We start from the raw sequence: 22,536 nt of genomic DNA, 5'->3' as shown, positions 1-22,536 counted from the left end.
ATAATTTACAGAGCTGAACAGTTAACTCACACTTGGAAACTTTTTTTCCATTGAAGCATCAAAATAGTGAAAATATTAATTTGAATTTACCACACGGTTGTCCCTGTCTATGACGGTAAGTAACCAACACCAAACCTGCTGCCGTAGAGTCAGTTCTGGCTCACACCTAGGACAAGGCAGAACTACCCACGGGGTTTCTAAGGGGTGGCTGCTGGGTTCAAACTGCCGACCTTTTGGTTAGCAGCCTGAGCTCTTAACCACTGTGCCACCAGGGCTCTTCATGTATATCAGATTAATAAATTTTCAATATTTTTTTGAGAATAACAAATAACCAAAATACGGTAGCCAAAATAGAGGCAACAATTATTATCTACACAACTTCTCCGATTTAAGTTAAAAATGAGCAAAGTAACGTGTGAGGGTACAAAATAACACAAATATATTTTTTACGGCAGTTTTAAAAAGCTTTGTATTACAACTGTCTTATTTTAATTACTAATTTCAATATCTTACTAATTATGCTGCCAAATTTAATTCTTTCTGAATGAAGGAGAAGGATAGATTTTTTTTTAATTCTGAATACAAAGTAGAGTATTACTGGACAAGTTTGTTATTAAAAAAAAAAAGCTTTTATGGAGTAAACAGAATGCTTGATCTTTTGTCTAGAAACATTCATAAACTATTTTCAATATCATAAAGCACTGCTCAATAATAAAATGGGCCATAGATCTTCTGGAGCCCTGGTGGTGCAGTGGTTAAGAACTCAGCTGCTAACCAAAAAAGGTTGGCAGTTGGAATCTACCAGCCACTTCCTGGAAACGCTATGTGGCAGTTCTTTGTCCTGTAGGGTCGCTATGAGTCGGAATCGACTTGACAGCAACAGATTTGGTTTTTGGCTTTGGATCACATAGCGCAACCTTCTTTTTTCTGGGGATGGAAATCTAAGCCCTGAGAAAATTAGTGATTCGCCCTTCCAACTATGTCCAATAAGCTGCCAAATTTATTAGAAAACTCTTGCAAAAGTAGGTTGTTTAGGCAAATGCTTTCTGATCCTAACAAAATCCAATTTCATACATAATTATTAGCATTCTCTAACTTAATTTCCCAACAATTTAGAGCCCTAACAAAATGATCATTTTGGTATGAATTTCTACTACCAAGATCATTTTATCTATAATGTTTGCTGAAGTCTTTCTCTTCCTGCCTATAACAGTACCTTTAAAGCCATTTTCTCCCTCTGTAGAATTTCTTTGAAAATTTCAATATAGAATGAGTCTGGTCAAAGGCTTTGGTATGTTAATGAGAGGCCAAGAGGTAGGTATTTGTATTTTCTGAACATTACTTAAGTACTAAAAGAGCTGAAAGGAAAAACAGACTCGTGATGGGGTTTCAGAGGACACATATGTTAATAACTCTTAGAGAGCCAAGATGGCCCAGGAAGTGGGGACGCCCACTTCTGACGAGAGCGATTACAATGACCAAGTACAAATTGCCTCTGGTGTTTCTTATACTTCATTAGGAACGGGCAAAGTTGAGGGTTTTTGTTGTTTTGTTTTCAAAGCCGAGTTTTAAAAAAAATCCTGTGGCCTTTATAGTAATATTTCACTTGCATCCTGAGCAAGAAAGAAAACATTGAATCATTATTTTACATTAATACTTCAAAAATTAAGCAATTATCCCTTAAGATTTCATATGTCACAAATATAATTTTATGCACTAGTTCATCAATCAGTAAAGAATTTGATACCTGATATGTAATGAAGACCCATCACAACCCTTTGTACATTTTTGAGATACCCAAGAGGTTACAATAATGAAACAGTAAAATGCCCCAAAGGTCAGCATACCACCAGCACCACAATTTTCAGCGGTCATCCCAGTGCTCACACCCTAATTCACCCGTGATTTTGTTCTTAACTTCCATGCAGAGCAAGCAGACCCTCTTGATAAGTCCATGCGTGGGCACAAAGCATTCAAGTTCAATGTTGAAGAAGCCCCGGTTTGTAGAGCTTACCAGAAATGACCCCTGCTGTCAACGTGGCAGCAACTGGTGACTGCCTCCTACTCACTCTGCCAAGAAATCTAAACAGTAAACCATCCCGGGCCATGGCAAACAGAATTCGGGGTAAAGGGAACATAGAGCCCAGAAGACTGGAACAGAAAAATTCATAATCCACATGTGAGATGTCACTAGTAGTCTAGAAGGGCACATACAGGTAAAGACGGGACACGCGACAGTGCAGAACCTACTCCAAAAAAATTCAAAATAGAAAACACTCACAAAAAGTTATTGACTTTCACATTCCCCACAACGGAAAATCACCTAGCTTGCTATGTTTCAGAATCTGTGATGGACACGATCCCCCTTTTCTTATAAAAGTCAACTGTCTCTCACCTGCCACCGCACCGGATGATAAAGTACCAATTACTGGTGTCTTCGTTTTGGAATTGACTTGAGCTAGACATTTGAAAAGCAACCCATCCTCCGCCATAGCATAGATTACACGAGGCATTGGGAAAATGGATCCAAGAAGACTGAATAAAAAGCAAACACATGCCATATGGCAAACACAGTCATGCGAGATTATATCCAAGAATTAAAACAAAGTAACTGCGTAAAGCTCAGCACAGGAGCTGTATTTACACAGCCATATTATTGTAAAAAATGCACTATGATTGGGCATTTAAATATATTTGCCAACAGCAAAAAATCCAAACCCGTTGCCGTCAAGTCGATTCCGACTCGTGGCGACCCTCCAGGACAGAGTAGAACTGCCCCATAGAGTTTCCAAGGAGCACCTGGTGGATTCGAACTGCCGACCTTTTGGTTAGCAGCCATAGTTCTTAACCACTATGCCATCAGGGTTTCCATATTTGCCAATAATTACATTATATTTGTTTGTGGATATTTGCTTGGCAAAATGATCAGATTAAAAACAATATTGCAAGTAATTTGTACATATCCATGATTATTACTGAATTAAAACGAATTAATTTAAACCTTGTGAAAAGACCCAAAACCAAGCATATCATTAAGACATTTTTAGCAGCAATATTTCAGAGAATATAATTCTTAAGTGGATATTTAATTAGAGATTAAATAATTTATTTCAAAGCATAGCCATCTGATTTATTCAATAATTACGTATTTTGTGTATTTATTTTACCATTATTTTTCTCATACAGCCTGACCATTGATTGAATTAGTCATAATCACCAACATCATAAGGTGGAAAAAAGGTTAAAAAAAATCAGCTTATTGTAAATTTAGTACTTAGAAGTGGTCATGGTTAAAAGTTAGTAACAGTGAAGTTCAAGAAAATGACTTTTGCTTAAGATGTTTTGAATTACTTGTGTGTTTTGTGGTTCCACCATTCCATCTATGATTTAGTTGTGAAAAAGTCATTTAAGAGAAAAGAAGAAAAATATTTTATTAAAAAAAATCCAAAAGCCCATCTTTTTTCTTTATGTTTTAATAAATCTAGGTGGAGATTGGCCATGGATAATCTTTGCTAACCTCTTCTAAAACCATGGGGGAATGGTATCTTCTCAGTTCATACTTTTGAAACTGTTTGAAACTATTCAAAATAAACCTCACACTAGCATTTTGCTGAAAAGCCAATGTGAGTAATTTCTAATTGCTAGTTAATATTATCTTAAAAAGAAAATAAAAAGGAGCTGGAGAAAAATAATAAAGCTGCATTGATGAATTACATAAACAGGTTTTTTTTTTTTTTAGACCTTTAAAAAACTTTCATTTCAAAAAATCAGTGATCAGACAAAGAGATTCATTTTTTCTTTGTAAGTACATCACTGTACGGAACTCGAATGAAATATCTTGCTTATGGATCATATGTTAGTGTGAAATATGAGTTGCTTAGAAAACCTGAGAAATGAGTCCTAAGGTATGAAAACAAGCAGCGTCTGAGAATCTGAACACTTGAGAGTTGACTACCTTTCTCTTTTCACATAGATATTACATGAATTTTCAGCCTGAAGTTGAGAATGGAAATGTCTTTTCTAGACCAAATTCATTCTGATCAATGCTAAGAGGGAAAGTCTCAGTGCTTCACAATAAAAACACACTACATTTAACAATGCTAAAGCATATAGCTTCACCTTGCACAGACTCAAAATTACTTTAAAAGACAGACCAGAAAAAGTCAAGTCTGCAATAAGGTCTCTATGGTAACGCCAAAGCCAAAAGACGACATTCTATCTATAAGCATCTTTTTAACTGTCTCGATAAAGTACATTACCTCACTGTAAATGGTTATTTAAAATTATTCAAACAACCTCCTCCTAAAGTTTTATTACACACACATCTATGAATATGTGTGAGATACATTGTGTATCTGTGTGCAAATGCCACAGACACTTCTATGGAAGCGTGCACCATTACTTTATTGAAAAACTCATTGTTAACTGAGTGTTAAAAGTTATCCCTTAAAATTTGTATATGGCAGTTATGGGCAAACTATTCAGAGAATGCATTGTTTGTGTATTTGTTCTTTATATTAGGATATTTTTAAAAACATACAGAAGCAGTTCTCTTGACACTGACAAGGCTTTGCAGTGACCCACAGAGCCCCTGCCCCAAAGACAATCCAACGTACCTCGTTGACAAAGCACAGAGGGAGCCTGCTGCAACGACATATTTGGCAGGACCCCATCCAACGTATTCAAATGCTACAGGAAGGGGACTTTTCTCATCCAGGAGGTAGTAGGGCATCATAAGTGTTAAAGCTGCAGAGACCCCAAAGTAGGCCATAAAGCAAACAAGTAAAGAAGTCACAATTCCAATAGGGATAGCCTTCTGGGGATTCCGGACTTCTTCACCTAAGGAAATATAAGCAAGCAAAAGATGTGTGTGTTTAATAAAACGTGACTAGGTAAAGCAGTTATTTTGTATGGCGGCAATCTACTCTGCTTTTTCCCTTTCTGTTTTCTTAGCTTAATTCATCTATTCTACGGGAAACTTCCTCTCTTCTTGAGGGAAATTTGCTATTACATAAAAAAAAAATTCAGCTCCCAGGGGGAAAAGAGAAAGGAAGAAGTCATGGAAATCAGTTTCCTATCTCCAGAAAGAAAAACCCTGGCACACCAGTGCTGTAAAATGTTTAGCAATAGGATAGCAGTCTTAATCCGTGCGGAGAACGATTCATCCGCAGAGATTAAATGACAGGCATAGCACTCGAGAGGCAAGGCTTAAATAAACTTCAACCCAGTGCATGTATTTATAGTACACTCTAGTTTCAGTTAAAAAAAAAAGTATACTTTGGGTCCTTTTAATAAGATTTGGCATTTGAAGTATCCAAAACATGGTCAAGTATAAGACCATCTGACATAATCACTTTTCATACAGGATAAAGATAAAAGAATTAGCACAGTAACTTTTGTCCTACTGGAGAAAAAAAAAAAGGCTATTTAAATGCAGGATGACTATTTGTTACTCATTCTGACAGCGCTGACAGAGAAAGCTAAGGACAGGAATAACTACTAACATTTATAAGTATTTGACAGCTTGCAAAATATTTTTCATATGTATTATTATCTTAGATAATTTTCAGGAGGTCTCAGAGGTAGGACTGCTCTCCCAATTTTACCGATAAGAAAACCATGGCTCAGAGGGCTTCAGCAAGCTTCTTTTTACCGTATATAGCAGGTGGCATAGCTGGTTGGAGCCCTGGTGGTGCAGCGGTTAAGAGCTTGGCTGCTAACCAAAAGATCAGCAGTTTGAATCCACCAGCCGCTCCCTGGAAACCCTATGGAGCAAGCAGTTCTACTCTGTCCTATTGGGTCGCTATGAGTCAGAACGGACTCAACGGCAATGGATTTTGTTTTGGGGTTTTCTTTTTGTTTTTGGGTATAGTTGGTTGGGAACAGCCTTTCTTACCCCAAATCCCATTGTCTTTCCTCAAACCTCTGCTGTGCCCGTGGGTACACATGGGATAAAGGAATGCCTTCTCTTGATACACAGAGCCAAGAATCTGCTCTTACCGGTTGTTGCAATGCAATCAAATCCCACAAAGGCATAAAAGCAAGTTGCAGCACCGGCCAAAGTTCCCGTGATGCCGAAAGGCATAAAGCCACCAGCCCCATAGACATATGTTCCATTTTCAGAAGGTAGCTTTCTAAAGGAGGGAACAAACACATCAGAAAGTTATTTTTTATGGAAAACTGCTTCCCAGTAATATATTTCAAACTACTTCCATAAGCGGTTGTTGTAGTCATCAGCTCTTTGAAGGTGGCACATATAGTCACGTGTGGCTTAGTGTTGACATTCTGTGAAATGGGAGGTTATGGGATTTGAACATTCATATTATATAGAGGCAGTTCTTGAATTACGAACAAGTTCTGTTCCTAAATCTGTCTTTAAGTCGAATTTGTATATAAATTGGAAGAATTAGGTACGGTTCGTAGCCAACACCAGTCAAATGTTTGCCTTAGTATATAGGATATAGCATACTTTCCTACGCACAAAAAATATTAAAGAAACACTTCCAGAGACGCTAAAACATCTTTAACTTAAAAATGATAATGTTTTGATGCATGTCACAAAGTAGCACCTTTTTGTTATTATGAACCATTCTATGTACCTCATATTTTAACATAATAGGTTTTATAGCTTAGTTCATAACCACGGGTTGCACATAAGTCTACCATAACCTTACGGGACCATGGACGAATATGCGGTCGGAAGTTGCCCGAATGGATACTATGTGGTACATGACTTTATAAAACTAAAATTTCTGTTATTTTAAGTCATCTACTTTAAAATGTTTTTTTATGGTAGCCCTAGGATATTAACTCGATATCTGTATATTTCTGTTTGGGAGGAGCCTGGGTAGAGGAGTCTTGGAATAGAACAACCCCTCAGAAAGGTCTCAGAAGCAAAAAGTTTGAGAACCATCCCTCTAGAGGGAAACTTTCATGTATGTGCTCTTAAAATGTCATGTAAAACAAAAAGCAGGCAAAAAAAAAAAAAGAAAAAAGGATGAAAACGACAAATATTTTACCTGGTGCTTGCTGATATATTTCTGAGAAATTCTTCACTGATCTTCCAGTTTGCCACATTTCCTTTCACAAACCCAGCAACCATCACAAAAAGAAGGACAAGCATATTAATAGCTGTGAAGACTTTATTCACCCATGCGGACTCTTTTACTCCAAAGGATAAAAGACCTATGGAAAAAGAAAGGACATTCTAATTTTTACGTAAGCTTTAGGAAAGGCAGTGGCATTTTGAGGTTATTAGGCGCTTTAGGATATCATGTCACTAGCATTCGTATATTTAACTTGCATTATTCATTTCTATTGTGGGCTCTTAATAGTTGCCTCATTGTGAAACAATTTCTTCTGCAGACAGACAGGTTATACTCACAGTCCTGAGACACCATGTTCTTTAATAAATATATAAACCTGATGCCATGAAGAGTGTGCTTCTTAGTTCAAATAGATACACAAGACTAAACGGGCAGCTCCTGTCCGGAGATGGGAAGAGAAGGCAGAAAGGGACAGGAGCTGGTTGAATGGACACGGGAAATCTGGGGTGGAAAGGGGGAGTGTGCCGTCCCATTATAGGGAGAGCAACTAGGGTCACATAACAATGTGCGTATCAATTTTTTTATGAGAAACTAACTTGAGCTGTAAACTTTCATCTAAAGCACAGTTTAAAAAAACTGGGGGGGGGGGTGTGGAAATAAATACGTAAACCTAGAAACTTCAACTATTATTACCAAAGGGTAACCAAAAACCAAACCTACTGCCGACGAGTCAATTCCAACTCATAGAGACCCTATATGACAAAGAAGAACTGCCCCATATGGTTTCCAAAGCTGTAATCTTTACAGTTCAAACCCACCCGCAGCTCCGTGGAGAAAGATGTCACAGTCCTCCTCTGTAAAAACTCACAGCCTTGGAAACCCTAAGGGGCAGTTCTGCTCAATCCTATAGGGTCACTATGAGTTGGAACCGACTCAATGGCAGCAGGATTGTTGGTGTAGATATGGGGAATAAGCAAGTAAACATGTGGGATAATCCTTTCATAGCAAGCATTTACCCAGTTGTAAAAAATAAAATTTCTTAGGTCCATAATTCACATCTTATTCCAGGTGGATGAAAGATATGAATATGAAAAACATAATCATGAAAATGCTAGTAGGAAACATAAATGAATGTTTTTGGATTACACACACACACCCATTGCCATTGAGTCAATTCCGACTCATAGCAACCCTATGGGTTAATGTGAGGGAAAATCTTTCTAAACGTAGAAACTGAAAAAAAAAAAAAAAAAATTTATAGATCAGATAAATACAATTCTAAAACTTTCCGCTTGCACCACCCAGGCTCCTTAGCCTATACTTCAAGGAAGGATATGACAGTGGATAAATTAGGACAAACAACACCGGCCAACCCCTGAGTCTTGCCGTGGAATTTAACGATTCTAATTGTGGCACACCTACATGCTTCTTATTTAAAGATGAAAGCTGGGTATTTTAAGTTCAGTGAAATCATCCTTATAAACTATGACGTAGGTAATACAATATTAGCTAGGCAGTTCAGAAACAAACAGGAAAAATCTATCACCTTTTAAAAAGATAATTGATGCATTTTTTTCTTGACATTAGCAGCTGCTGGGTTTGAACTGTAAAGATTACAGCCTTGGAAACCTTATGGGGCAGTTCTTTGTCGTATAGGGTCACTATGAGTTGGAATCGACTCGTCGGCAGTAGGTTTGGTTTTTGGTTACCCTTTGGTAATAATAGTTGAAGTTTCTAGGTTTACGTATTTATTTCCACACCCCGCCCCCCTCCCCGTTTTTTTAAATTGTGGTTTAGATGAAAGTTTACAGCTCAAGTTAGTTTCTCATACAAAAATTGATACACACATTGTTATGTGACCCTAGTTGCTCTCCCTATAATGTGATGGCACACTCCCCCTTTCCACCCCGGATTTCCCGTGTCCATTCAACCAGTTCCTGTCCCTTTCTGCCTTCTCTTCCCATCTCCGGACAGGAGCTGCCCATTTAGTCTTGTGTATCTATTTGAACTCCATGCTCTTACAACACTTGACATTAGAAGCAAAATGCAAAATATTTTAGACTTACAATTGTTGTTCATGTCCCTTTCCCAACCCATATGTAAAACATTTTAATTAAACTACTAACTTTTACAAAGGTAAAGCTATTTTTAAAATTACATAATTTTGCAAGTAGACATTTTATAATAAAAAGATATTTCTGTCTCACCCTTGTAACCAAATGAGAAAGTAGCAGGAAAGCAAGGGGCCTATTATCCAGAGTAAACCAAGTAGAAAGTGGGAGCAAGCATGGATTTTATCCTAAGTGCAAAGGCAAGTCACTGATGGGTTTAAGGAGGAGTGCAGGAAAGCATGACAAAACAGAAAATGTTCAAATAACTAAAACAACAAATATAACGGGGCAGTAGGGCCAACTGCCTATGAAGCAACACTGGCTACCACTGGAGTGCTCACTGTATACATCAGGCAAGAACACTGTGTGAGGGAAGCATTGATATACTCGAACAAACTAAATCATGGAAAGGTTAAGTCAATCATTCAATATCACAAACCCAGGAAGTTTCCTTGTGCCCTTTCTAACCACTAAACTAAGACACTCATAAAAACTGAAAACTTCCAGTAGCAAGCATGTCTGCATCATGTCTACAATGTAAACAACAGGGGGTATAAATATGTCTCCTTTTCAGCCAGGCGCCTACAATTATATACAGCCATGAAGACATGCATAGAAAAATAAGACTTCTTCTAGAAACAGTATGCTTTCAAATATCCTTAGCTGCATCTAACAAGCTGAAGTCATGCCAAAAAATTATACATTCTTCCTCACTGACACTGCGTGGCCATTCCTGTAAACCTCCAATTAGTATTACACGACGGATGTGCCCCATCCTGTAATTTGGTGTATTCCAGATGTCATTTTCTCAGAACTGCACTTTTTCCATTCCACACAATTTAGATTAATTCTGAAGCACCACTTAAGATAACATGAGAATCAGGCCAGTGATCAGGCCCACAGCCCTACGACACTCACATCCTGTGTGCAGGGGCAGAGTAACCCGTAAGCAAGGGATAAAAAAAAAAGCAAGGGATGCACGGGTTTAATCCTCTTTACTCACTACTTTGTAGTGTGCAATTTTACATGGGTTTCACCACATCTTGACCTGGCGAAATTGCACACTACAGATTGGTAAATAAGCATAAGTAAGGTCGTGCGTACCTTGTTTATGGAGTGATCTGTTATGTATATGTATATGTATATGTATATGTATATGTATATGTATATGTATATGTATATGTATATGTATATGTATATGTATATGTATATGTATATGTATATGTATATGTATATGTATATGTATATGTATATGTATATGTATATGTATATGTATATGTATATGTATATGTATAGCACTGGGTTTGGTTGTTTTTTTGGTTATATATATACATATATATATATATATATATATATATATATATATATATACATACATGCACACAGATTTAGTTTTAGTAACTCCAACCCCAAATTCAGTAGTAACCCATTTTCCCGGGACAATAATTTTTGCTCATCATGGAGAAAAGCGTAATTGGTTTTTATTACCTGCCAGAAGTAATATAAGACACACAGCAAAAAAGTCTGGGTATTCTGCAAGACCGGAATAATTCATTTTGAAGTATGTCCTAAAAAACTGGCCAATCTGTTTGCTAAGAAGTTCATCGAAGGTGCCACTCCATGCTCTTGCAACACTTGATGTACCTTCCCAAAATATAAAACATTTAGAGAACACAGGGTCAATGGCAGAAAATATAACACAGCAAGGTTTGCTGCTCTATCCTAGGATCGACAGGGGCTAGTTCACACAGAATTGAAAATTCTGAACAAAATATGAAATTATCTTGATGATTTTATAATCATACAATCATAACCAAACATTTAACTCCATAACTTTGGAATCAGATAACTTTATGTGCACTTAAAAAAAAAAACTATAATGGTTGCTTTAAAAAACTGAAGGGGTTTTTCAAACTCACTAAGGGGCACATTCGAACATGAAGCTGTATCACAGAATTTTGATATTTGGAGACATTTTAGCGATGAGAAAAATGAGACACACAGGGATGAAGTAATTCACTCAAGACGACACAGCGGCTGACTGGTGCAGACCTGGAACTGGACCTCAGGCCTCTGGCCCAGGAGTACCCCCTCTACCATTCCACACAACTGAGACATACCTATCACGTAAGACAAAATGAGATTCCAGCCAGTGATGAAGGCCCACAGCTCTCCCACAGTCACATATGTGTATAAATACGCAGACCCCGTCTTGGGAACTCGGGCTCCAAATTCAGCATAGCAAAGGCCTGCCATCACAGAAGCTAGGGCAGCAATGAGGAAAGAAACAACAATACTTGGGCCAGAATCTGATTTGGCAACGTCCCCAGCAAGGACGTAAACCCCAGCTCCGAGAGTGCTTCCAACCCCCAGAGCAATGAGGTCCATGGTGGATAAGCAGCGGCATAATTTGGAATCTTCTAGACTGTCTTGAGTGACAATTTTTCTCCGGATCAGACATCGGGCAAAGGACAGGGCTGCTCTGCAGGGAATCATTCTGAAGACTGCAACCTGAGGAAGAGAAAGGAGCGGGTTAGAAGCTGCACCTGCCACCACCATCCCTCTACTTGGTGACTCAGCCTCCCAGAACAATATGGCGGCTGTGTTTTCTTCGCTCGTTAACTGAGGTGTGGTTCCCAGCAACCAGAGGAGGGTTTCATGACTCATGGAACAGACACTATCCCACCCATTTTCACGCCTTTGGAGTTCCTTGGGAGCATACTCATCCCGCTGAAAGTATTTGCTCCCCTCCAGTAGGGACTTGTGTAACCGCGAAAGGTGAAAGAAACATTGATTGGAGCAAAATAGCTGGGATATTAGGCAAAACCAGAAGTGCCTCATGTACCCAGATGGAAGGCACCCTGCAATAAAGCTTGCTACCCAAGCCTTGTGGGCCAGACGGGTTCGCACAGACCATGTATTTTTCCATAATATTTCTCAAAAGCTATACTACCAACCAAAAATGTAAGCACACCCAGTAACTCAGCACGCATTCCACTATTGAAAACACATGGTATTAACAAAAACTTCAAAGCAGAAAATAATGGGGTCTTGAAAGGATTTAATAAACCAAGGCTGTGAATTTCCTCTTGCTCACTCATTCATGCCCTTTTATGAACTGTTGCAACAAATGGCTTGTTTGTAAGGCAAGAACCAAGAATGATTTAAAAAAAAAAAAAATGCTGTTTTTGTTCATTTACTATAATTTTTTTTAACTTTGTTGATAGGAATATATTATAAGAAATGGCTAATTTAGTCCTTGCTACAAGCAAGAGGGTAAATTGTCTCATCGTTTATGTTTCAGTCTGTCTTTCTTTTTCAACCATTCACTTAACTCACATTTGTGGCCTTACTGCATGACAGGGACTGTGCTGAGAATGTGTCTGAATGGCGTGTTTGACAGCTAGAGCTCTAGCTTTATGGGATTTAGAAAGTCTAGCTATTGCCCAGAAGCAGACAAAACATGATAATTATGTATTTTACGCCTTACCAAATACGTGTGAGCTTCTCTGTTTTCATTTAAAACATTTAATGTGTGGAGCCATCTCAACCTTTCAGAATAAAACATTCCCACCCAAAACACAGATTTTCTAACTGAAACTGCTATTTCACTATGCTTTAAGTAAAAATCTGTATCAAAACATGCATGATTATTATAGTGAGCTGAGATTTCTAAATAAATAAATCCGAAGCCCACGCAAGTATTATTATATGTTCTTTTTTACATGGAAGGCATGATGTAGACAGAAATCTTCCTCTTCTCATGCCACCCTACCGAGGGAGGGATTTACTGGATAACCAAGGTACACAAGGGCTTAATTGTGTTTACCTACTAATTTGTAGTGCACAATTTCATAGGAGTTATGAAACTGTGGACTACAGATTAGTAAGTAAACATAATTAAGCCCATGTGTGCCTTGCTTACTATAAGCCAGTACACACTGTGCTTACCGGTTAATCCACCCCTGACCTTACCCTACCCCTAAACAACCTAACACTGGGCTTTAAAACAAAGTATGGACTTTAATTTTGTTTTAGTAAGGAAAAAAAAAAAATTTGACATATATTACAGTGAAAAAGTCTGAAAAATAAAACCCAAAATACCAGCAGTAATTATCTTTGGACACTGGATCAATTTTTACTTCTTTATATGCTAACATGTATGTCATTTATTATATTGCTAACACGTATTTCTAATTTATCTCCAGTGAATATGTATACCTTATGTGTAAAAGAAACATAAAAACTAAAAATCTCTAGATTGCTTTGACTACAGAGGCATATAACTCAGCCGACTAGCGAATAATGAACTGAAGTGTAGGAAAGTCATACTCTTGCAGCAGGGCAACATTACAGAAGCCATGTTTCCTCTCTTCTACAGCACATTTATCTACAGGTAAACCCGATGCTGTCGAGTGGATTCTGACTCATAGTGACCCTATAGGACAGAGGAGAACTGCTCCATAGGGTTTCCAAGGAGAGCCTGGTGGGTTCGAACTGCTGACCTTCTGGTTAGTAGCTGTAGTTCTTAACCACTACACTACCAGGGTTTCCTGCCTACAGATGGTTAATGCTAGTCTCTTCAACTTCATTACATCCATCACCAGTAACGTCAATTCATGGATCATAGATGGTATCTTCTCTGCAGACATTTTTACCCTACAATACCTATAATACAAACCCTTAAAAATTTCTCAATCTCTGCAAAACAAAACTATTCCTAAGAATTATTTTATTTAAGAATAATAAAATAAATTGAAATACATTTTCTCTACTACACCTAAATGAGTTTTTGCCCATAAGAGAAAGCAGCATTTCTGGGGAGGGAATAATCCAGCTTCAAGTTAAAACCAGCAGATAAAGCGAACTCACAGAATATTTATTCACACATCAATATGGAAGTGCCATTTCTCAATAATGAAGCAGATAATTCAAAGAATATAAAAAAAAAAATCCTAAAGAAAAATGAAAATGCATGAAAAGTTTCTTGACAGTAAAAATAACATTTTACCCACCTCCAATATCCTTCGTACTACCTGACAGAATTCTAAATATGGCACTGTGCAAATGCTTGTTAAAAAAACTCATTTACACAATTTGCAAATACAAACAACATCTCCAATTTTGTCTCTATTCAGGCTTCCAAAGTTGAAGCCTATCACTATTTCTATAAATCAAATATGTATTGATTTCTACCCCTAATTCACCCTTAAATGGCTATTCCTCATGGTACATATCTAGAAGGTAAGGTGTTCCACTTAAAGAGAATCAAGGAATGAGCAGCTGAAGTTATATAAAGGTCAAGGGGACAGGGAGTGGGGGCGAGGGGGATGCTTGCTAAGTGCTGACCTTCCCTATCATTTAAGAGTTTTTATATGAACAGAAGCCCACAATGATCAAGAATTAAGGACCACTACCAATTTAAGATCATGTCAAAATGGAACACACCGTATTTAGTAACACTATTGCTACACAAAAATGAGTCACACCTGTTTCCCATTTAAATAAATAAAACATTCTCTTGATAAAAACACTTGATTGATCTTGGCTTTTATGATAAAAGACATAAAATCTACAACAATTGCAGATTTAAAGAGAAGGGATCGGGAAGGAAGAAAGCTAAGAAGAGTTTGATTTTTTAGGGGTGAGCTTTTATTTTTATTTTATCCTTTTTTCTGGTACTGTTGTCATGGTGTTGTTTGTGAAATTTCTCAAAAATTTAGCATAAAAATAAAGGGGATAAGCAAGCCAACCAACAAACAAAACCTTCTCTGAATATGTTAAATAGCGAATACTTTTAGTATTAGCACTTACCAAGCCTGAAGGAAAGAACGGCCTCCATCTCTTCAATATAAAATTGACTTTAATGCCCTCCAGATTATATAGGAAGCAGAACTGTTTACAGAAATGTATGCCTTCAGTCAGATGAAATCTGATTTCTGTTGCTTTCTTATTAAAGATGGAAAGGATTTGTCCATTCCACATGTGGTTAGTTTTTCTACATTGCTCTGAAGAAATAAGACAAAGGTGCCATTTGTCAGGCATCCACTGGCTTTTCAGTGATAGAAAAGCATTGGTCAGAAACTCTTTTCAGAACCAACAGGTTACTCAATGTCCTTTACAAACAATTTCAACTCTGCCCAACCGGATAAAATACCGATTGTGAAAGTTAAGGCACCAAACTAGTTTTGTAGAAACATAATGAGATGGGAGAAAAGGAAATTCAGATGTTGGGTCAATGTAAGGAATCATTATTTAAAAAAAAATTAATGACTCCTAGCAAAACTATCTGAGTCGGAATTGACTTGAAGGCAATGGGTTTGGTTTCAGGGTTAGCAAATCTATCACAAAGAGTTTGATAGATACAGAAAAAGATGACCCTGTGCTTCCATAAAATATGTTCCTGTGGTAGTAGTGTCAACAAGGAAATGAGAAAAAATAACATATTTGTAATACTAGTGATATAATTTGCTATTTATCTTTAAAATTTTATAACATTTCCTTTTTTTAAGAAGGATAAGCTCCTTATGTGAAATGGTTATGTTAACCTTATTCTCACTTCTGCAAGGCACTGTCATTGCTGGGAAAAAAAATTCCACTCACATCTATCCTTTTACTTAACTCAGGTCTATGCAGCTGCTACTTGGAAACCCCATGGGGCAGTTCTACTCTGTCCTGTAGGGTCGCTATGACTTGGAATCGACTTGATGGCAATGGCTTTGTTTTTTTTCGGTTATGGCATGGAAAAGCTGGACAATGAACAAGGAAGACCGAAGAAGAGCTGACGCCTTTGAATTGTGGCGTTGGTGAAGGATATTGAATACACCACGGACTGCCAAAAGAATGAACAAATCTGTCTTGGAAGAAGTACAGCCAGATTGCTCCCTAGAACCAAAGATGGTGAGACTTTGTCTCACGTACTTTGGACATGTTATGAGGAGGAACCAGTCCCTGGAGAAGGACATCATGCTTGGTAAAGTAGAGGGTCAACAAAAAAGAGGAAGACCCTCAATGAGATGGATCGACACAGTGGCTGTAACAATGGGCTCGAGCGTGAGAGAAGGTGAGGATGACACGGGACCGGGCAGTGTTTCGTTCTGTTGTACATGGGATTGCTAGGAATGGGAACCAACCGGATGGCACCTAACAACATATTCACTATCCTTGCATGGGGCTCGGGTTCGTCATCTCACCATCTAACACATCATGATAATATGCAGAGGTTCTGAAGGGGGTCCTACTGATCTGGAGGGCGCAGAATTTAGGCTGGTTTTCCAGCAGCCATCAGTGGAGCTGGATCGTCCTACCCAATGTCAGCTACTGCCCCTGTGACAGGGAAGAGGCCCGTGCACAGCTCATCCCCATGGCTTTGGCCTTATAATATGAAAGCTCTTAGCCACATCTCTGCTGTTGTTGCTGACAGATGCCATCCAGTTGGTTCCGACTCATAGTGACCCGATGTACAGCAGAATGAAACGCCGCCCGGTTCTGTGCCATCTACTAGGTCACAAGTGATTCTGGGAACACCAGAAATAAATATGTCTCTTCCTTCAATAAGCACCCATTTTACTAATTCAATAAAACAATCATTTACTAAGACAGAGTGGCCCTCTCTACTGAGGAGAAAAATCATGCACATTTCAGCTTAGATCTGAAAATGTATTTAGCCAAGGGAGGGTTGGAAGGAATGAACAACACGCTCTACAGCAGAAACATCCCTGTTGTTGTTAGCGCCGTCAGGTTGGCACCTGATTCACGGTGATCAATGTAAAATAGAACAAAACATTGCCCCTTATTTGACATCCCCATGAATGACTGCAGATCAGACCTTTGTGACCCCTAGGATTTTCAGTCTCTAAATGCATTTGAATGGATCTCATGGATCTGATGATAAAGTTGAGTCTTCTCCACCCACACCCCTGCCCCAAATTTAACTATGAGTTTCAAGACCCTTAACTCCTTGATAGGGCTCTTCATAACCCTTGACGCAAAGCTAAATTCCTTGCTCAGCAACTTGGAACTACCTCCTCCTGAAACATCCTCAATCCAGGTCATGAACTTGACACTTTCAGGTCTAGTATATCACTATCCATGATGATACTATATTACAGAACAGACATCCTTTCAAATACCCACAGAAATCTTTCAAAATCTGCTAATTATAGTCCAAAGCTGGCCCTCGATTTTCACTTAGGTTCAAATATCTGATTTAGCCAGACTTAAATGAATCTTTCCCCTCCTTCCCTAAGTAAAGGCTGGAATTTCAAGCTTAATCCTCTGTATAAATGTCACAGGCCCAGACGAATAAATCTTAAAGGCGAACGGCGGTTATAAGTATCCGTGGCAAGCCACGGGGTCAGACATCCCAACAAATCTTCAAGCAATTAGCTCATCCAATTATAACCAACATTTTCCTTCTCATTTCAGTTGCTAGTTTCAAGGTGAGACACCTGCATCTTCTGTTTTTGGACTGATTGGGGAAAAAAAGTAACTAAATCATATAGAACTGAGATCTTTGCCCCACTGTTTTTCTTTTCTCCAAGCTGTTGTAGTTAGATGTCCTGGAGGTGGCCCCTGACTCATGGTGACCTCGTGCACAATGGAAGGAAATGCCGTCTGCACCTATGCCATCCTCATGATCAGTTCAGGATCGGATTGCTGTGATCCATAGGGTTTTCACTGGCTGATATTTGGAAGTAGATCTCCAGGCCATTCTTCCTAGTCTGTCTTAGTCTGGAAGCTCCCCTGAAGCCAGTTGGGCATCATAGCAGCACACAAGCTTCTACTGACAGACAAGTGGTGGCTGCACGTGAGATGCACTGGCCAGGAATGGAACCCAGGTCTCTAACATGGAAGGTGAGAATTCTACTGAACTAAACCTTTTGATTTCACGATCTCCAAATTCGACATCAACTACATCTCTACAACTTTAAAGTTCCAAAACAGATTTTCAAATTATGCTGTAGGTTAAATAATTTGGTAAAAGGAAAATATAATATGGAAATAATACCATGGAGCTGTTGACTTTTCTCTCATTCTTGTTATTTAGATTTGAACATTAACTTCATCTTCCCAAAAAAAAAAAAATCAAAAGTATAATATACTATAAAAGGCAATCAGAAATTGTAACTGTTCAGCCTTGATTATTAAGAAACAAAAAATAAACAACAATCCTCCTCTCCCCTCAAAGGAAAAAATCCCTCTGCATTCAAACCTAAAAATATGTGCGTGTATATATATATTTTTTTCCTAGAAATAAAAACACTTTTCCACAAACACTTCACTTATACTTGATCCAAAAGTTATCTTTTCTCCAAATCAAATTTTGTGAATACTTTCTTCCCTGCCAGTGTTCTCCAGATAGTTGAATGCTAATGGTGCTGTTGTTGTTAGTTGTCATCCAGTCGGTTCCAACTCATGGTGACCCCATGTGCGTAGAGTAGGACTGTGCTCCATCGAGTTTTCAAGGCTGTGACCTTGCAGAAGCAGATCGCCAGGCCTTTCTTCCAAGGTGCCTCTGGGCGGGTTTGAACCACCAACTCTTCGGCTAGTAGAACCTTAACAACCTGCACCACTCCTTGAACGTTGAAATAAAATAAGTTAAACATTAAGGACAAACTGTAAGCCATTACAAAGGCAGAACCATTACAGCAATAGTGCTTTATATTTTTCCCCTTTATATATCAAATCAATACTTGCAGAAAGTGATACTAAAGACACACAATTTCACAGTTTCTGATAGAGAACCCAGACATAGATCAGCATCTCCCCTGGGGTCATTCAACCAACAACTGATACAGAATCCTGTAAAGTTTGCAAAGGCAACTCATGCTTCAAAAGCAAGCAAATGCATTTAACTTAAAGGCAGAAATAAAGCAGCCACGAGACATACATCGTTGTTATTCAAGTAACTGCAGAACCATAAAAACTATTAAGAGTCCAACTTCTAATTTAGGGTGGAAAGGAGAAATGAAAAAGTGAGACTTAGAAAGCAAAGCCGTCAGCACCTCGGTCATCAGAGGATGTGCACAGTCAGCACCCACTTCCACGGCCAAGGTGCTTGGTGATACCAGGCAGGCTCTCCTTCTCACGAGGTCTTCGGCAACCTTTGGCTAATAAATCTCTCCGAATGCCAGAGGTTACCACCTGTTCCCTTTCCCCTAGCAGCTACCAAAGGATGTATCCTCTGCTAAAACCTGTCCCCCTATATGTACAATTGGGTCGTTGCAAACATCAGGAGATACTATTTCCAAAGCTATTTCACACCCGTAACTACTCTACAAATGTCTACTAGTAAAAATGGCTGACATCTGTGGAGCACTTACCTTGTCCCAGGTACTGTGCTAAGCCCTTCCTATTTCTTCTGTCATGAATCTTTACAATATCCCTATTAGATCTGAACTACTACTAATCTCATATTATAGATGAGGAAACTGAAGTACAGAGAGGGTAGTCAGCATGTGGTAGAGCCGGGGATGGAACCCAGTACATTTAACTCTGGAGTCTTTATTCAAAACCACTGTTACATGCTGAATCAATGGTAACTAGCAACAAAACGGTATATACCAGGGTCCCGGGATCGTGCAAACAGTTAATGTGCTAGGCTGCTAACCGAAAGGCTGGAGGTACTAGTCCACTTAAAGGTGCCTCGGAAGAAAAGCCTGATGACCTACTTCTGAAAAATCAGCATTGAAAATCCCATGGAGTACAGTTCTCTGACACACACGGAGTTGCCATGAGTCGGAATTGACTCGACGGCAGCTAATGCTGGTTCTGATACTGGTACCGACTGTGGTAACAGGGTTCCAAGCTGCTCATCTTTACAACACGGTGATTCATTTGGTGTTGCTTCTCAAAGGAAATTTAAAAAGACAAACGGAACTGTTTAAAAAACAAACACCTAATCACTATGACCTTAATTCCAATTCTTAAAATGCCACTCACACAAATTAGGGCCAACCCAAGAGGCCAGGGAAATTCAGATGACCTGGATAAACTCACACTCCTTTTGACTTTTAAATAGCCACTATGCCACAGTGTTTACTTATTGCTGAGTGAGTAACTGAATTTCGAGGAGCCCTAGTGGTGCAATGGTTAACCGCTCTCAGCTGCTAACCAAAAGGTCAGTGGTTTGAACCCACCAGCCGATCCATGGGAGGAAAAACTTGGCAATCTGTTCTCTTAAAGATTTCAACCTAAGAAAACCTATGGGGAGTTCTACTCTGACCTATAGGGTCCCTGTGAGTCGGACTCACCTGGACAGCAGCAGGTAGACATATGCTCATGGACTAGGAGGGATGGTAGAGCACAAGAAATCTTTTCGTCTGAAGGCGAAAGAGCGAGAAATACTTTAGAACACTCTGATTTCCTCTTATCATTCTCTTTCCCAATCACTGGTCTACCCTCTCAACTCACCACCTCACCAGCTCCAGGAAAAGCTACCTAATTTGATTCATTGTTAACACCTGAAACGCTTCAGTTTCCAGGGTAGGCCAAATTCCTTCCATCACACTGTGGCGGAAAAAGAGTTGAGCGAGAGTTCACATTCCCTTTCAGTTCAAGAAATTTAGCTGGAGAAATGTACCAAGCGTACTTAGGGTTTATGGTTCTGCCGCAAAATTGTTTTGTGAAAAACCATCATTTTTAAACTATGTTTTCAAATTTCGAAAAGCATCTTCTGATTTGATACTTCTTAAGGTCCTGAAACGTTGTATCACCAGGGATTTTCACCCTTAGGGTCTAGGCAGCCTGTTGAAACATTGCTATTGACCCAGGGAGGTTTCCAAGTTCATACTGGCTACAAAAAAAGCTGAATATAACATTTTTATCCTGTTTTTTTTTTTTACTCAGAGAAAGCAAGTAGCAGGCTGCTAGCCTCATCATCAGGATTCAGTTTCTAAAATTTAAGTTTGTTAGGTGCCATTGAGTCGGCTCCAACTCATAGTCACTCTGTCTACAACAGAACAAAACATTGCACCATCCTCACAATCATTGTTAGGCTTGAGCCCATTGTTGCAGCCATTGTATCAATCTATCTCATTGAGAGTCTTTCTCTTTCTCGATGACCCTCGACTCTACCAAGCATGATGTCCTTTTCCAGGGCCTGGAAAGTTTAAGTTTAGAATATGCAGACTGAAACCTGTCCTGGTGTATCAACAGCTAAGTGCTCAGCTATTAACCAAAAGGTTGGCCAGTTTACACCCATCCAGTGGCTCCTCAGGGAGAAATCCCTGGTGATCTGCTCCTGTGAAGATTTTAGCCTGGAGAACCCTATGGGGCAGTTCTACTCTCTCACATGGGGTCATTATGAGTTGGAATCAACTCAACGGTGCCTAACAACAACACGCACACAGAATAATTTTTTAAAAATAACTTGAAATGATGAGGTTCTCACCTTAAAAGTGAAGTTGGGCATTCTTTCATGTTTATCTTCTACTTATCAGCATGCCGTAACTGGAAACAATTTATCCAATTTGAGCTTTTTTCATTGGGTGTTTTCGTAATTTTTATAATTTTATTGTATAGACTGAATTCAACCTACCAACTGCTCAATGAACTGTCAGTCTCTCTAAAAGATCAAGCCTCAGAAATTTCAAAAAGGAAAAGGAAACGGTCTAAATGTAATTTCTGGACCAAATTCCAAGGAGGGAGAGACAGGCAGAAGGAGAGACAAGTGAACTGGCCGTTAGCATACAGTATGGCAGAGCTTGTGGGTAAGAGAAGTCCAGGAGATGCGCACTACTCAAACTGGGGCTGGGCTCATCAGGGAAGTCGCCTTTGGAGGCTAGGACTGATCTGCTTTGTTATCCCATAATCCACTCCAGAATTCACTCAAAGGAAAAAAAAAAAGGAAGGAGGGTGAATAATGCCCAGTTAGTCCATAGAGCAAAGAATATAAATAAGAAAACAGATAAAATATTTCTATTAATAACTATGCAATATTCACAACCTTTAAAACCTATTTTGAAATTTTACTTAGTCAATCACTTCTAAAAATCAAATACTTAAAAACTCCATTTCTTTATTGAAAAAATATTTCTTTATTGGAAAAAAGTCCTAAATTTTAAACATTCAATAACAACTGAAGTTATTTCCTGCATAAATATTAAGAAATCCTTGAAATACAGGTATGAATTTGCAAAATATTAATCAGAAATTCCCAAAGCATCTATTTTGATTTTTAATTTTGAATAGCAATGGCTAAGTTACACTATACTATTTAAAATTCAAATTATCCCATAATCTCCTAAAAATTCTACTGGGTAATGATCGATGGAGTAGATTTTTCTAACCAACTATTTAAATAATGTGCAAGGAATGGGTTTTACAAAGAACTCAATTTCTAAAAACAAAAAATATAAAGTACTGCAAGGCTTACA

The 22,536-nt window shown here is 38.6% G+C and overlaps 1 protein-coding gene across 8 annotated transcripts in view; it reads right to left on the bottom strand.

Moving 5' to 3' along the window:
- SLC7A2 (solute carrier family 7 member 2) overlaps positions 1–22,536 on the bottom strand; it is a 68,129-nt gene that overhangs the window by 13,939 nt on the left and 31,654 nt on the right. For 3 of the 8 annotated variants that reach the window (XM_049866930.1, XM_049866931.1, XM_049866932.1), the window contains 8 exons: positions 21,552–21,987; positions 20,413–20,481; positions 11,278–11,668; positions 10,646–10,801; positions 7,020–7,185; positions 6,001–6,134; positions 4,617–4,839; positions 2,396–2,535 (listed from right to left, as the gene is read on the bottom strand). In XM_049866930.1, the coding sequence (XP_049722887.1) occupies positions 2,396–2,535; positions 4,617–4,839; positions 6,001–6,134; positions 7,020–7,185; positions 10,646–10,801; positions 11,278–11,668; positions 20,413–20,442 (1,240 nt within the window). In that variant the 5' untranslated portion in view covers positions 20,443–20,481; positions 21,552–21,987. Of the gene's footprint in view, positions 1–2,014; positions 2,152–2,395; positions 2,536–4,616; positions 4,840–6,000; positions 6,135–7,019; positions 7,186–10,645; positions 10,802–11,277; positions 11,669–20,412; positions 20,482–21,551; positions 21,988–22,536 lie in introns of all 8 variants that reach the window. The other 5 variants (XM_049866928.1, XM_049866934.1, XM_049866935.1 and 2 more) reach the window with 3 other exon arrangements.

Source organism: Elephas maximus, chromosome 22 (genome assembly GCF_024166365.1).
Source record: "Elephas maximus indicus isolate mEleMax1 chromosome 22, mEleMax1 primary haplotype, whole genome shotgun sequence".
Classification (NCBI taxonomy): domain Eukaryota; kingdom Metazoa; phylum Chordata; class Mammalia; order Proboscidea; family Elephantidae; genus Elephas; species Elephas maximus.
The sequence above is the reverse complement of the archived record's forward strand: the minus strand, read 5'-3'. Positions and strand labels throughout refer to the sequence as shown.